We start from the raw sequence: 16,805 nt of genomic DNA, 5'->3' as shown, positions 1-16,805 counted from the left end.
CAATTAGACAAATGGATATGCGCGTGAGTGGAGATGTACATTGCAACAGTAAGATTTTGTGGAAAGTTATGTCACAATACCTAAATTCTCACGCAACCATAAAATGGATAGAATACAAACAATCGTTGACATTAAGTATTTACTTTATAAACAATACTTTATATCCTATTTTCAACTAAGACCATACTCAGTAAATGCACTTGTCCATATCAAATAATGTTGATAGCCCACAACTCATAAAATGGTCGAAATGTGTCTTTTCCCATGCACAAGTTTTTTGTCTTCATTCTTATCCACTATTTCCAAAAAGCACAAAATTAAAAAGCATTGGCAAATGAAAAATTGAAGAAAAAATTTCAAAACACTGACTTTCATTCAAAGAACATAAAACTTAAGGAAAAAATAAAGAAAACATAAACAATCAATATTTCAATGACAAATATAAACATTATATAAAACCAATACTGACAAAAAATTCTATTACTTGATTAGCTCAATCAATGAGAAGTGGCATCCACTGATGCATTAGTTACCAAGGGACTAATAACCATAACCAAACAAATAGAATAAATAAACAAATAAATTACTAGCTGTAATTTTGAAATTAAAGGTTGCGGCAAAAGATTTGAAAGGGGAAGTAATCTTATCGGATGCTTTATTATCCTCGAGCTTCTTTCTTGAGAAATTTTAGGAAATACGCTCCGAGAAAGCTTTCTCAATTTCATTTTGTAAGGTTTCTCTGTACTCTTTCCTCCCGACGTAACACCGCTATTTTGAAAAGAAAATCACATTTAAGTTCGCAAATTCAACGAAAACACAGGACAATGGTCATGCAAATCCACCGGAAAAAGATCATCAATTTAACTTCTTTCCTGTTATGTCCGTACATTTTTATGCAGTACTCATTGAAAATGTGTTTAAATCTAGCCGATCTGATGAACGTTACGATAGTGCAATCGGGAAAACGTACACGAGGAGGTCCAAAGTTCGACTCTCCGCATGCTACATTTGCATTTGGATTTGCAGCCAAGCAGCGGACTCTCCAGTTGAAGATAGTTTGAGAATTTCACAATGGAATCTAAGCTAGCATTGACAAAGGACTCAATTTTCACCATAGCATTAGTAATATTCTGGTATTCTTCCAACATAGGGGTTTTACTCCTTAATAAATATCTTTTGAGCAACTATGGCTTCAAATACCCTATATTTTTGACAATGTGCCACATGACGGCCTGTGCGTTGCTGAGTTATATTGGAATTGCATGGTTAAAGATGGCGCCGATGCAGAGAATTCAATCGCAACTTCAGTTTGTGAAAATTGCGGCGCTGAGTGTGATTTTTTCAGTGTCTGTGGTGGGCGGCAATATTTCCCTGAGGTATTTACCAGTTTCGTTCAATCAGGCCGTCGGAGCAACCACACCGTTTTTTACAGCGCTTTTTGCTTATTTCATATCGTTTAAACGAGAGACGTGGGTTACTTATGCTACGCTTGTGCCTGTTGTGGCTGGAGTCGTTATTGCCAGCGGGGTAAGTTTTGTTATATTTAAATGTGATTGTATTTTTGAATCATTCTTGACGAGAACTTTTGCTGAGCTGTTTTTTGACTTGGACTGGGTTCAAGACTCCGCTAGAAACTCGGAATTGTTTTTCAATAACAATTTTTCCAACATATTTGAGTGCTCATGTTTTGTTGTAATTCTTTCAAGATTAAATATAAAATACAAGAAAATCCATATCTTCTTTGGACCGGTCCATTGATTCATCACGGGAGACTCCAAAAATGCGTGTCTTCGTTCTTAGAACTATTCACTATTTTCCTGAGCGAATAGGGTGATGCTGGCGTTAATCAGAATTGTTTGGACACCAATTACTTCAGTGTGCATTAACTACCCTCGATCTACCATAGTTTGGAATATATTTCTGACAGAGATGCATTATTGGAGGCCCATTTCAAAGGCTTTGGATTTTTAATGACCCTATATTGGAGTGACAATTTTGTAAACCTACATAATCTGCATAGATAGCACTTCCAAAAACTAAATGAAAATGCTGAAATGAAATAGAATTATAGAGGAACCAAATTGAGGGAAAACCCACTAAGCAATCGAAATCACTTCTTGAACAGCGAGGTCCCTGTTGGAAGATTCATTGCATATTTTTCTTTTAAGCAAATTTTACAAAAAAAACAAAACGAAAAACAGACATAATAGCTTTTCCTACCATGCCCCTCAACCTTCCTTACAAAATATTTGTCTTTTTTCTACCTCTGTAATGTCCCGACTATAATTTGCCCTAGTTTATGCCCTACACAAGTCACAAGGTTGGGATTTGAATTCGAGTTCCTCCATTACAAAATTCAGATGAGATTTGGCAAGGTTTCAAAATCCTGAAAAAATTTGGCATAAATTTATCTATTTTAAAATATAAGTAATATATCCAGCAAATTATTTGTCTATAACAAGGGTGAATGTAAACACGATTTGAAAAAAAGATTTTGCACTCTATTCTGCATGCAACCAAACCCTGGATAAAAAATCAGACAGCAAACAAAATGCCAAAGACAAATCCAAATTCCAGCAAGGTAGGATGGAAAGCCTGCTCATGCACAGCAGATTAGGAAGTACTAATGCATAGCAGATATTAATTATCTTCCATTTCATTGCAGGCCAGTCATATCGTTGAACAAGGCAATCCACTGCATATTCAGATTTAAAAATCTATTTTAGAGCAGCGCCTTGGGTAGCTTTATTGAGTTTGTTGCACTAGGGTTCCACCCTTCTTGAATGCCACACTCGGGGCAATTCTGGAGCACACATCTTTGAGGGCATCTTCACTTGTTTTGTGGGTGGTTTGGAGCAGTGACCCCTAGCTGTGCGTCTATTGTAAAGTTTGCCCAGTAAGGATATATCATTTGCCTACTAATTTGCATGTATATAACTATTGATATGCACAACCATACTTATCAGCTTGAATTATAGTGTAGAAATTCTGGGCACTGCTTGGCAGGTCATGCCCTAGAATCCGTTGTAAAAATCAGGTCAGAACTTTCAGTTGTAGCAGCTGGGTTGTATTCACGAGAGCAGATTTGTTGTTTCAATTTGGTTGTCTACATAATGTATCATCTTGTAGTGCCACTTGCCATTAGTATTTATCATGTCTGGGCTTGTTTGTGTTTGCTGTAATTATTTGTTTAAGGGGAGAAAATAAAATCAGAGTTTACAGTTCTGAGCAGAAATCTAGGGTAGAAAGTGGAATTTGTTTACAGAATTTCAGGGCAGGTACCAGTATGGATATTTCAGAACCCTAATGATGGATGCATGGATGGGTCTCGACTGCAAACCCTAGTGAGGTACCCATGGACAAACATACAGTCTTTTATAATGGGAGAAAAGTAGAAAACCAAATGGTACAAGAACTCCCTCCAAAAGAGAGAAAATGAAATATATACACTAGTGAGAAAAGGATAGGAATCAATGTGAAGCTCCAAGAGCTGCTTCTGTCTGAAATGTCCCAAGCACTGAATAACACAAAACCGAGAGCAGAAATCAGAGATCATCAATTCATTAATATGTTGTTACAATCGATACAAGCAGAGTGTTAGGATTATGACGAGTCTCCTAATGATATGCATCCATGTTGTAAGTTGTAAATGCTGCGATGTACTCTAAACCAATGCCAGTCCGAATTAGATATGTGACTGTGATAGCCCAAACTCTTGGTAACCACGTGTATGATTGAGATCTTGATGCAGATTGAATATCCTGATGAGTCTTAGTGGTTGGCGATCTAATCTAATCAGCTATATTGAATGAAATGAAGATCACAATAGCTATAGGATCCTTCATTAATGTGTATGGCTCCTGGAATTGTTATTTTGTTGATATAGTGATAATATATGATTGATATTATTATGTCTGTAGATGATGGATGGTAACAGTGATGTCAAAAGATGTCCACAACTCTTGAGAGGTTGTTAATATAGCAGTGATATATGATATGTGATTGGTAAGGTAACAACAATGTTGATGAATGATTTTGAGGCCTTTGTGTATGATAGATTGTGATCTGAAATGAATCTGATATTTGGAATGAAACCTCTATGGGCAATGAGTAATGATGGTATGGATGTTGATCAGATCCTCTTTGCTTTTTATTTTATATCACTTTACAAAAGATTTGTGCAATGATGTATTGAACTCTCATGATCAATCGGAAATGGTGCACTGAATGATTTCTGTCTACTATGGATGGTGATATGTCGTGGTATTGGTGTCACCTCCAAGTATTACAATGAGTGATTAATATTACAACCTCTTATGGTATTTGCCCATGTCAACTCGACAAGGACTGATGCATATGATATTGTCCACGAGATGTATGTTGGTGCGCGCGCGTAGGGATAATAGTAGTCATTGAAGAGCAGATGATTATATTGAAGGGGGCGGGGGGGGGGGGGGGGTTGTGGGCGGGTGCAGGTGAATCAGTATAATAACAATTTTGCCAATTTAAAACTTTTTATCCAAACAATTACTGTAATAAATTTTAAATGCTTAAATCAACGGTTATGCACAAGAACACAATAGCACAAGATTTATGTGGAAACCCAATATGGGAGAAAATCATAACAAACAAATGCTTTCATATAAACTGTTCCTTTACAATGTTTTGTAGGCTCCAACCCCCATGGTTACCAGCACCGAGTCACTGGAAGCTCCAACTCCCACACTTCGCAAGCTCCAACCTACAGGAAGCTTCAACTCCCTCTACTATCTTTGTGAGCACCAACCCACTGCACACACACTTCTGTTCCACCATGATAATGTTGCTTACCCAACTGATGATGGATTCCATTTTTTTCACAATTTAAAGTATATTTCTCTCGTGAAATTTGACTTTCAATTTGCTGCAAGAAGTTCTTTTATCCTTTATTCAATGGCTACTCAATAAGCTGCTTTTATGCCAAACTTTCTTCAACACATATATACTTCATAGTAGTAAATCTAAAACTATATGCATATATTCTTCCACTCCCTCATTTATATTCTATTCATTGCTATCACAAACCTCTTATTACTTTATTTTATAAATAAATAAATAAATATATATACACATATAAAATTTTCCTTCCTCATATTTATCTTACACACTCTGCTTTAATATGCTTGCTCCATATTCTTGGCTAAATTTCAATCATTCACAAATGATCTCCTTATATAGATCTTTTCATCCAAACGAGAAGATATCTCTTCCAGATGTTCGTACCTTCTAAGATCACATCTTTTCAATTAGCTAACAAGTATAAAAACTAATTGCACCCCTTTTAAGTTTAAATCATTGTACTAGCGGCCCATATTGAGCATCATTAATCCTGTTTATTAGACTCCATATTATCTGATTTCATTCTTGTTCTAACTGACCTCTGTGGCGCAAACTTCCATGGTGTATCTGATTTACAATGATATGGTCTTCCTGTTCCTTTGTCCAACCTGTGTCTTTGTCTTAATATAATTGCACCCTTCCCATTTTGCTGATGTGGCAGGTAACTTGTTGAATTGGCTCTTTTTAACTTTGTCTTATGAATCTGCCGCTGCAGAGAATATATTATTGTTTTTAATCATACCAACAATGTCGTTATACATAGCAAGTGTATGGCTTCCGCCAATGCTGACTATGGTGACCACAATGTATTCTTCAGAAACAGTGACCATGGTGTATTCTTTCCATTCAAACCTTTTTCATATGTTGACCGCCTATCTTGTTTGGTAATACTGTAAAAACATTATCATTGACTCCCTTCTTTAATATCATATGCTATACTGAAACTGCCTTATAATATTTTCATCTGTTTCTTGCCCACTTCATATGGTTTTGCCAATTGCTAAATATGAACCAAATCATCTTGAGTTATCTTCTTTTATGGGGAAGTTACTCTGCCATTTCATTTGACTTCTCTGTCTCATCTACCCGACACCATTTCCGTTGCTTCTATTGACTATGGATGTTTGTCGGATTTGACTGCGGTATATCAACTTCATATGCTGATATGTCTCTTAATGAGTTTGTTGTTTTTATCTCAATCCAACTCAACCCATGACTTCTGATGTGGTCACTTATTCATATCGAATGACATCTCAAAGGTATGATGCCCAAAGACTTCCTTTCCAGAGACCTATGATAGTATTTGATTGGTTCTCCAGAATCATTGACACCTGATGGTAATAGGTTTATTTGTCTTATCACAGTTCCTTTCTTTACCGCTGTAGTTTATTCACAATCACTGTATTTGTTTTATACAAGTTTAATTTTGTTTTGACCTCATAGTGTTTGAAATAATGAAATCATCTGCGCCTGCAGCTCTATGACTGTCGCTGCTTATTCAATCCCAGTATTTGTGATATATGTTCATGAATACCGATGGCTTCTTTGTATTCATGTGAATACTGTCGCTGCTTATTCAATCCCAGTATTTGTGATATATGTTCATGAATACTGACGGCTTCTCTGTATTCATGTGAATGGAATTTTTATCATTTTTGAAATAGAATGTTGACACTGGAAATGATAAACAGTTGGTTTATTTGGATCATTATCTTAGCTGCAATCATACATATTTTTACCTCTTCATAGTACGTTTGATTTTATTATAATGGCAAGTGTATTTCGAATTCATTGCACAATGGTTCTAACTGCACCTTAACATTCGCTGAAGACATTAACATTGTTTTAAATATTTTCTGATTGCCGTTGAATATTCATAACTGTATGTATATGGCTTCATTGTGAACTTCATTATTGCTGTTAGTCAAAAACCTTTTCTTTTCCACATCATTACGGGTTTGTAACTCGTCTTAGGTGGATGTAATTTTTTGTCATTGTCTTTTGTTGGAAATATTATGAAAGGCTAAGTTACTGAGAGGGGAGGGGTGAATTAGTAACAGATAAAACTTTGAACTTCAATTACCAATTAATCCTTTAAATGAATTCTGATCTAGTTGGATGCATACGAAACTAAAAAACATGAAGGCATATAATGCTTTAAGACACAAGATTTGGTGACCCAGAAACCTTCCAAATAGAAAGTAAAACTGGGGTGGGGATGATGCCCACAAGCTTTAGTACTGTAGTATAAAGTTGGCCGGTTAAGGCTTACATTGATCACTTCTGATGATCTGCCTTGTTAGGAGCAATAAGGACTACTAGGTCCACTTTGTTAAAGGATTTACAAACATACAATAAAGTATGCACTCTGTAAAGAGATTTACACAAGAATGTTAGGTCTACCTTGTTAAAGGATTTGACTGATCCACCCGTTAGGATGAAGTAGTAGCTGATCTTTGATCTGCAACTAGGTTTGTTGAATGAAATTCCTCTGAGTGTACAAATCACCTTGTTTTGATGGATGAATCTTTGCTGCTCCCTATACTGCTGTAGCCTTTGTAATTCGCTCTTCTGCTTTTTCTTGATTGCATTCCTTCCATTTTTTATTACAATTCCACACATTGGATGCGATACAAAACATTACATATATACTAATCCAATTACGCAATTACAAAGTCGGCCACAAAACAAGTTTACACAAATACTACAAAGTCGGCTCAAACTGTAGGAACTCGGGTTTCGAAGATTGACTCGATGAGGTTTTGATACTCGGCATCTACTGTTAATGCTCGGCATCGTCATGCTCTCGGTAGACGTAGAAGCTCGATCCATACTGATTAGTTCCAAGTAGTCTTGAACTCAGTCTGCATTGGTGACTTGGTGAATATTGTGAAACTCGACATATAAACTAAATCACTTGATTCACATTGCATAACTCGGTCAATGCTTTCACTGCAAGCTTGGTATGAACTGAATCACTTGGTTAACACTGAGTGGCTCGGTCAACACTAGATTCACGTAGCATCAACTGCGAACTTAGTAAGCACTGCTCAACTTGGTTTGCACTGGTAAACTTGGCATACACTACGTGCTCGGTTTACACTGCTGATCATTATCGTAGTAGTAATTGCTTGGCGTGAATTGAAATCTGTCCAAAGGACTCGCTAGCAACTATAGAACTTGGTAACAACTGAAATGCTTGGTTAACACTGTTAATTGTACAATAAGCTCGGTAGATACTTACAATCTGAATAAGTGTATGTCACTAATAACAAACTTGACTGTAATGTCAATAGTCTTTAATTTACTGCATATGAAGTTTACTGAGCTTTCATATCACTGTATGCATTTACTGTTTCATTTGATTTAACCATAGACCAGAACTTAGACTTGATCGCCCTTATAAACTTAGTTATATGACCATGAAGTTTTCACCATTTGTTTACACATCAAAGACCCTTTTTGGATAGTACTGACTTCTCATTCCTTTGGAATCAATGACAACTTACTTATGTATCTTTGACACCAATGACGATCTGTCCATCAATCTCTTCGTTCGACTTTGACATCAATGACAATACTTCCATCAATCCCCCCTTTATCATTGATGGCAATAACAAATCTTTTGAATCTCCTCTGTCTCTCTCTCTTTCCCTTTGACATCAATGGTAAAGGGATGGCCATCATGCTTCTATCTGTAAACCAATCATCAAGTGCTCCCCCTATGAAAGTTATCTCGTACTTCCTGTGAGAAGAATTCTTCAATGCATGTATGCTCTAGTTCCGCTGTTCTTTGAAGGTTCCTTTTGCAAATTTTGACATCAATACAATTTGCCTTCCGAACTCGTTAGTGTAATCTTCAAGACATCAACTTATCTTGATAATCTCTTTCACTTCTCGAAGGGGTTTATGAATAATCTCATATGTATCTCCCCTGAGTTCATGCATCATCTCTCAAACTAAGAAGTATATGACTTGCAAGTTGTACTTGCACTTGTTTGTCCTTCACCATTAGTTATCTTCTTTCTCCAAACTTTAATAGTTTTTCCTTTGCTATTATCTTTTGCATCTCATCTTTAATCATCTATAAGAGTCTCTCCATCATTAAGTCTACAATATTTTGCTATATGCCCATAGTATTGCACTTATAGCATTTAAATTTCAAATATGGATTATGATTCCAGCTTCTCCATTCATGGGAATTTCTCATATGTGTTATGCATTCTCTTGCCTTGTGACCAAAATAGTTGCATGAGTCACAATATCCATAAAAGCTAGGTTTATAATATATATCCTTGCTTCCTGTAATCTTTAAGTTCGAATCCTTCAAATTTTTTGGATGAAACTTTCGTACTAATTCCTTACTTGACAAAGCCTTTGAATAATGCTCTTGATCATTTAACTTCCCTTCATAGCCTACTCTTGTTTTGCATGTCGATGGTCTTTGACTATCAGTAACTTCTATTATAATTTCTGAGCTCTTTTCAAACTTGAGACTATTATTCAGTTTGATATTGCTTTCCTCTAGGTCCTTTTTTAGCCTTTCAATCTCTTGACTCAATTTGATGCACTCCTCTTCTTTTGCATTTAGATTTTTTTTCACATCTTTCTCAACTTGTTTGGCATCTTTTAGTTGAGTTTTTATTTCTTTAATTTCCATTTTATATTTAGTGACTTTCTCTTTTAGTTTCTTATTCTGTTTGTATACATAATGTAATTCTTCCATGACATCTACATCTTCTTCCTCACTGGACGAATCATCAATCTTTTCTTCTTCATGACATGCCTCATCAACTTCTTCATCCTCGCTGCATGACTTATCAACATTTTCTTCTTCTTGCTTGCTGGTCATAGCCAAAAAGAGTATCTCATCTTCTACATCATCACTATGGTATTCATCATTTCTCTTTTTGGATGAGCTGCTTTCTTTCTTCAAGTATAGACTCTTTTTGTGCTTGTGAAACTTCTTTTGCTTACGATAGTTCTGAGCATGCTTCTTATCCTTTTTCTTTGAATATTTTTGTTCATCATCACTAGAGTCGCTGCAGTTTAGAGGGCATTTTGATGCATATTGTCTTGGTCGTCCGCAATTGAAACATTTGAATTTTTCTTTGTTCTTTCCATTACACTTTTCACCTTTCTTTTCAACCAAGCATTTGATTCACTATTTGAGCTTTCACTTCAAATTTTATTTTCGCTTTTACCCCATTTAGATGCCTTGAATGCAATTTCCTTCTTTGATTCATTTCCTTCGACTCGTATTTCATAAGCAGTAAGGATCCTATGTAATTCATCTTTTGTCGACGAGTCTAAATCTGTCCTTTCTTCGATTGCAGATACTTTAGAATTAAATTTCATAGGTAATGATCTTAAAATATTCTCTATGACTAGTTGTGCCTTCACATCTTCACCAACGGCTTTCATTGAGCTGACAACATCATCTATACGATCAAGAAAAATGTTAACATTTTCATCCTCTTTCATTTTGAGGCTTTCAAATACACTTCGATGGGTTTGTAGTTTCACTTTCTTTACATTACCAGCTCCTTCATAAACATTTTTCAAATTGTCCCAAATGTCCTTGGCAGATGTATAGTGGATAACTTTTGCAAATTATGATTCGGCAAGATTGCATAGAATTGCATGTTTTGCTTTAGCATTATTTTCACATTTTCTCTTTCCAGCTGTATCTATTGGCGGGTTTCATGGCAGTGTGTAACCATCTAGCACTGATTGCCAAACATCGAATCCAATATTAGTTAGATAGGTTTCTATTTTTATGCTTCAGTAAGCGTAGTTCATTCCATCAAACATTGGCGTTTTGTTTTGAAAGATTTCGCCCATTGTGCTCTTTTAGATCTACCTTCAAGTGGTTAGGCTTTATAGAAGGAACCAATTCTGATACCAATTGAAGAGCACTTGATTATATTAAAAGGGGAGGTGAATCAGTTTAATAACAATTTGGCCATTTTAAAACTTTTTATCGAAATAATTATTGTAATAACTTTTAAATGCTTAAATCAATAGTTATGCACATGAACACAATAGCACAAGATTTACATGGAAACCCAATATAGAAAAAAACCACGGAAATTTAATACTTTTGTATTAATTGATCCTTTACAACGTTTTGTAGGCTCCAACCTACTAGAGGCTCCATTCCCTATGTTTATGAGTACCAACTCACTGGAAGCTCCAACTCCCACACTTCGTAGGCTCCAACCTACAAGTAGCTTCAACTCCCTTTGCGATCTTTGTGAGCACCAACCCACTGCACACACACTTTTGTTCTACCCTAATAATGTTGCTTACCAAATTGATTTTGTGTTGTGGTCTTACAACACATGCCCCATTCCTCACTAGGAATGGGGACCCCCCTACTTTTTTTCTCGACTCCCAAACTCATAGGTTGAGAGTCGAGAGAGAAAAGAGTATTAGTTGTTAAAATTTTTAAAAAAAGAAGAATATATATATATATATTAGAAAAGGACACAAAAAAATTAGAAAGTTTAAAAATTCAAAAAATCAAAAAATCAAAAAAATAAATAAATAAAATAAAAAAATACCCGCACAAGTGCGTGCGTGGGCGCGCATCGCGCACCTCGCCCCACGCGAGGGGTTATAAAACCCCCACACCCCCCTTGCTTCACACTTAACATTTTTTTCATTTTTTGTTGGGGCTTCAAGCGCAAGGTAAGCATTGCGCCGCGGCACCAAAAACTCTTAGTGCTTACTGCGCTCACAACGTTCACTTCATGCGGCGGCGCCACAAAACCCTGTGCTTGCCCGCGGTGCCGCGGCATCATACACTTTGCGCGGCGGCGCCACAAAACCCGGTGCCCACCCGTGGTGGCGCTTTGCGCCTGTGGCATCATAGGCTTTGCGCGGTGGCGCCATTAACTATACGCTTGCGGCGCCTTACTTCGCACCACCACCACTACACACTTGCGCCCGTGGCACGTGCCATGTGACCGACGCCACTTCACACTCGCACCCGTGGTGCGCCTCTTGCGCGCACATCCACCTCTACACACCCACATTTTTTTTCATTTCTTTGAAAAGCCAAAAATGATAAAAATGATAAAATTTATTAAAAAATAAAATAAATAAAATAAAATAATAATAAATAAATAAAAATGCCCAAATTGGGTGTTTCATTTTTGTTTAAAAAAGAAAAGAAACTCAAAGCTTTTATGTTTTATTTCTAACCTTTTTACTGTCAACTGACTAGCGTTTTTCTCATAACATGTAGGTGATCAAATGGCATCCACATCTGGAATAGCACCCAAGCCCGTCGTATTCAAGTTCCAAGGCATATCCTCGAAGTTAATATTTCATGATGGGATTCCTCCAGGTTTACAACCAACTCCTCCTGATCCGAGAGTGAGTAACAATCCAGCACCAATTAAGCCACCGTATGGAGGACATCCGAATCAGAACCTAGTGAATGTACCAACGATATTGAAAAATCCTGCTTGGTCTACTGAGAAGTATAGTGCCGTTGAAGACTTGAAATGAACCAAAGCAAATATGTCCATGTTCGACATGCTGCAAAATTCTCCACAACAGCGAGAAGCACTCATGAAGACTCTGGATCATACAAAGGTATCTCACAATACAAATACTGTCCCTCAAAAGACAGTATCTCAACAAGTCAATGCAGTAGAAGCGATGCCCACTATGTTTAAAGACAAGGTTGAAGTACCCTCATTTTTGCTTAGCATCAGGATATATGGAAAGAATCACCACAATTGCTTGATTGATTCAGGAGCCTCATGTAATTTCATGCCACTATCAATAGCACAAAGGTTAGGGGTAAGTCCCCAACCTTCGAATCGGATAGTGATATAGTTAGACAAGACCGAGGTGAAAGTCATCGGCGTATTGAAAGATGTTCGGATTCAGTTGACAGTTGATCCCTGGATTCAAGATGTCATTGGTATACATGTGGTGGACATTCCAGAAACGTATGGGTTGCTCCTGAGTAGAGAATGGACGAAATGCCTAAGAGGATGGTTTTCTACGGATTTCACTCAGTTATGGTTACCATGGAAAGGATTGGACAATCAAATCAAGATAGATGCATAACCCAAATTGAAAACGATGATTACAGACTACAATGTCCCAAATGAGATAGCATTCTTACAATCGGATTTGGGTTCGTACAAGGTGATGGCATTTGACACTATTCCAATCAAAGCATCCCAAGATTAGGATAAGGAACTCAAGATACCAATCCCAAAGGATGAGATTGTGACACAGTTCATAGATAATATGGTGACTAATTTGCAATGCTTGGGAGAAGCCGACCCCCAGCATCTTACTTCTCCTCGGATTCTATTGATTACAAAAAGTTAGTCACTCTGAGTTTAAATGCTTGTCATGCCAAGAAGCAGTTGCAAAGGTGTTAACACATATTATGCAAGGCAAGGATAACCACATTCCAGAAAAGGGACTTGTAGGAGATCAAAGTAATATAAACTCAACTGAGACGACAGGGCAGATCGAAGAAGAAATTGAAGATTTAAATGTGTCATATAGTGATAACTCTTCAGATGGGGGAGGTTTGTCTTCTCCTCCTCCTGGGATGATTAAAGTCCAAAGAAGAAGACAATATGTGAAAGGTAAAGGATGGACTTCAGTAGTCATTCATCCTAAACCTAAAGTTGAGGAAATCAAAGAACTGATAGGGGAAATCCAAGATAAACAGGAAAAACACACACTTCCTCTATCTACAGATTACAAAGGGGAATCATCAAGTCCTACACAAGGAAAGTTACAATGGATTCATAAGAAACAGTCGTTCAAGGCTCAAGTGAAAGAAAAGCTAAGGACAAATAAGCATAAAGTCAAAAAACCCAAGGAAAATTCGATTTGGACACTCTGCTTCGATGGTTTCAGGTGCAAGTTGGGAGCCAGTGTAGGTATCGAATTGGTCAACCCAAAAGGTAGGTCTTTCTATGCCGCATATCGATTACAATTTAGATGTACTAACAATGCTGCAGAGTACGAAGCGTTAATTCGAGGACTTCTCTTTGCATTGGAGAAAGGAGTCACAACTTTCATAATCAAAGGGGATTCTCAATTGGTCATACGACAAGTAAAATCAATATACTCTTGCAACAACAAGAGGTTGCTTACAGAAAAAGGGTATGGGATGTACTGGATGACTTTGACGCGTTGAACATCAAGTCCATTCCTAGAAGAAAAAATATGGTAGCAGATGCTCTCGTCATTTCAGCAAGTGCTTTACAACCAGTTGAAAAGATTTTCAGTGGAATTGGTTGCTGTTCCATCCATTCCTGATAACATCACAAATTTTCAGGTCTTTCAGGATGATCAACATATACTCGAGTTTATCATGTGCAGTTACCATTTTGAAGGACAAGAGATTGATGATACACCGAATGACAAACTTGAAGATGATGAGCTTGAGGACGAAGATGGGATTCTTAATCTTAAAAACAACACTATTCCCAAGGGGATGGTTGAGCTAGAACACATTTTTGACCGTGATGAATCAACACTTAATAAAAGAATGATCCAAGAAAAGGGTATCGAGGAGTGTGATGAATACAACTTATGAACTGAAGAAGATCCGAGGATGGTTCGAATAGGCAAAGCATGCAATACACAAGAAAGGGAAGAAATGCTCAAGTTACTTACTGAGTATAAGGATGTTATTGCTTGGAGCTATGAAGAGTTAAAGACATATGATCCCGAGATTATAACTCATGACATCCCCTTGAAACCAGATGCCAAACCTTTTCGACAAAGGCAAAGACCTGTTAATCCCATCCTCGAGCCCCTGATAATGAAGGAAGTCAAGAAATTGCTGGATGCCAAGATCATATTCCCCATCTGCCATTCTACATGGGTGGCTAATTTGGTCCTCGTGCAGAAGAAGACTGGAGAGGTTCATCTTTGTTTTGATTTTTGTAACTTGAACCTGGCATCTCAGAAGGACAATTATCCCCTACCCTCATTTGATGAGGTTCTGCAAATTGTAAATGGTTCAAAAATGATGTCTTTCCTAGATGGATATTTAGGATATAATCAGGTGATGGTTGATGAAGAAGATCGACTAAAAACAACTTGCACAACTAAATGGGGAACTTTTGCCTACAGGAGAATGCCTTTCGAATTAATTAATACAGTGGCTACATTTCAGCGAACCATGGATGAAGCTTTTAAGGGATTAGTAAATAAATGTATAGTCATCTACATGGATGATTTAACTGTCTTTTCAAAAGATCAAAGCACTCACATTGCTGATTTAAGGTGGGTATTCAATAGATGTCGTAGGTACGGCATATCCCTCAACCCCAAGAAATGTTCATTCGGGGTCACTAAAGGAAAGTTCCTGTGTCATGTCATTTATGAGGCTGGGATCTCCATCGATCCTGATAGAATTGAAGCTACACAGTTGGAAGGAATTGAAGTCTTTCTTCGGGAAGATAAATTTAAATTTTGTGTGAAAATTCATAAGTGGATTTGCAGAAATAGTTCGTCCCCTTAATGATTTACTCAAAAAGGGGGCTAAGACGGAATGGGTTCCCGAGATTAAGAAATCATTTGAAGATATCAAAGTGGCCATTTCCAAGGCCCCGATCTTGGTGAGTCTTGACTACAAGTTACCCTTTAAGATCTATTCTTTTGCTTCAGAACACTCTTGTGCAGGGATCCTGACACAGAAGAGGGAAAAGGAGGATGAAAGACCAATTGCTTTTATGAGTTGCCCTTTGAAGAACGCCGAGTTGGAGTACTCAAACCTTGATAAACAATCCTTTGCATTAATCAAGGTGGTGAAGAAGTTCCGTCATTACAAACTAAGAAGTAAGGTGTATGCAATTGTACCTGATCCAGTAGTAAAGACACTTTTGATGCAGAACGAACTTGGTGAAAGGAGAGGTAAATGGATGGCCATACTTCAAGAATTTGATCTCGAAATACAACCTATGAGATTAGTTCGAGGTCAAGGGTTGTCAAGAATGATAATTGATAACCAGGACGGAGATGAAAAGGAGTTCAAGTTTGACAATGAAACAAATGACGATGATCAAAATAAAAAGATTGCATTTCAAGTTGATATTGGTCAAGGTGTGGTGACAGATGTTTGGTATCAAGACATTGTTTATTATCTTCTACAGGACCAATGCGCTAGTTGGATGAATAGCTCACAAGGTAGGGGACTTAAAATGAAGTGTGAATCCTACATGCTACGTGACAACAAATTGTACAAGAGAAACTATGAAGGGATTTATTTGAAGTGTTGAGGTCGTGAGGAAGCAAAGAAAGTCTTGGAACACTTTCATGACAAGTATGGTACGAGACATGGTTCAGCAGAAGCAATGACTCACATGATTCTAAGATCGGGTTATTTTTGGCCCTCGATATTCAAAGACACTTTCGAGCATGTACGCTCTTGCCATGTCTGTCAAACCAGTGCCAATAGAGAAAGGAATCTGGCAATACCCTTACAGCCTGTGTACGAGATACGCCCCTTCGCAAAGTGGGGGCTGGATTTCATTGGTCCGATCAATCCACCGTCATTAACTGGACACACGTTTATTCTCACAGTTACGGATTACTGTACATGATGGACATAAGCAGAAACATTCAAAAATTGCACTGCTAAGGTGGTAACAGACTTCTTGGAGGAACACATTGTTACTAGGTTTGGAATGCCATTCGCCCCTGTGTGTGATAACGGGTTTGCTTTTGCATTTGCATTCTTGACCCAATGGGCATTTGAAAATCAAGTCATTATTAAGTTCTCTTCAAATTACTACCCGCAAGGAAGTGGGGTATCGGAATCTACGAAAAAGAACTTGATCACAGTAATAAGAGGATTGTTGAAAGAAAATCCAAGAGATTGGCATACGCAACTCAAATATGCCTTATGGACAGATCGAGTGAGAGTTAAA

The 16,805-nt window shown here is 37.3% G+C and overlaps 1 protein-coding gene across 1 annotated transcript in view; it reads left to right on the top strand.

Moving 5' to 3' along the window:
* Positions 1-678: 678 nt before the first annotated feature.
* Positions 679-16,805, top strand: part of LOC149542342 (putative sugar phosphate/phosphate translocator At3g11320) — a 126,290-nt gene continuing 110,163 nt past the window's right edge. The window contains exon 1 of the mRNA XM_089797312.1: positions 679-1,527. Within this exon, the coding sequence (XP_089653438.1) occupies positions 1,072-1,527 (456 nt within the window). The 5' untranslated portion in view covers positions 679-1,071. The remainder of the gene's footprint in view (positions 1,528-16,805) is intronic.

This window comes from Cupressus sempervirens, chromosome 8, assembly GCF_028749045.1.
Source record: "Cupressus sempervirens isolate cs-2001-9-10 chromosome 8, ASM2874904v1, whole genome shotgun sequence".
Lineage (NCBI taxonomy): Eukaryota > Viridiplantae > Streptophyta > Pinopsida > Cupressales > Cupressaceae > Cupressus > Cupressus sempervirens.
Note: the sequence above shows the minus strand (reverse complement) of the source record. Positions and strands in the feature narration are given on the sequence as shown.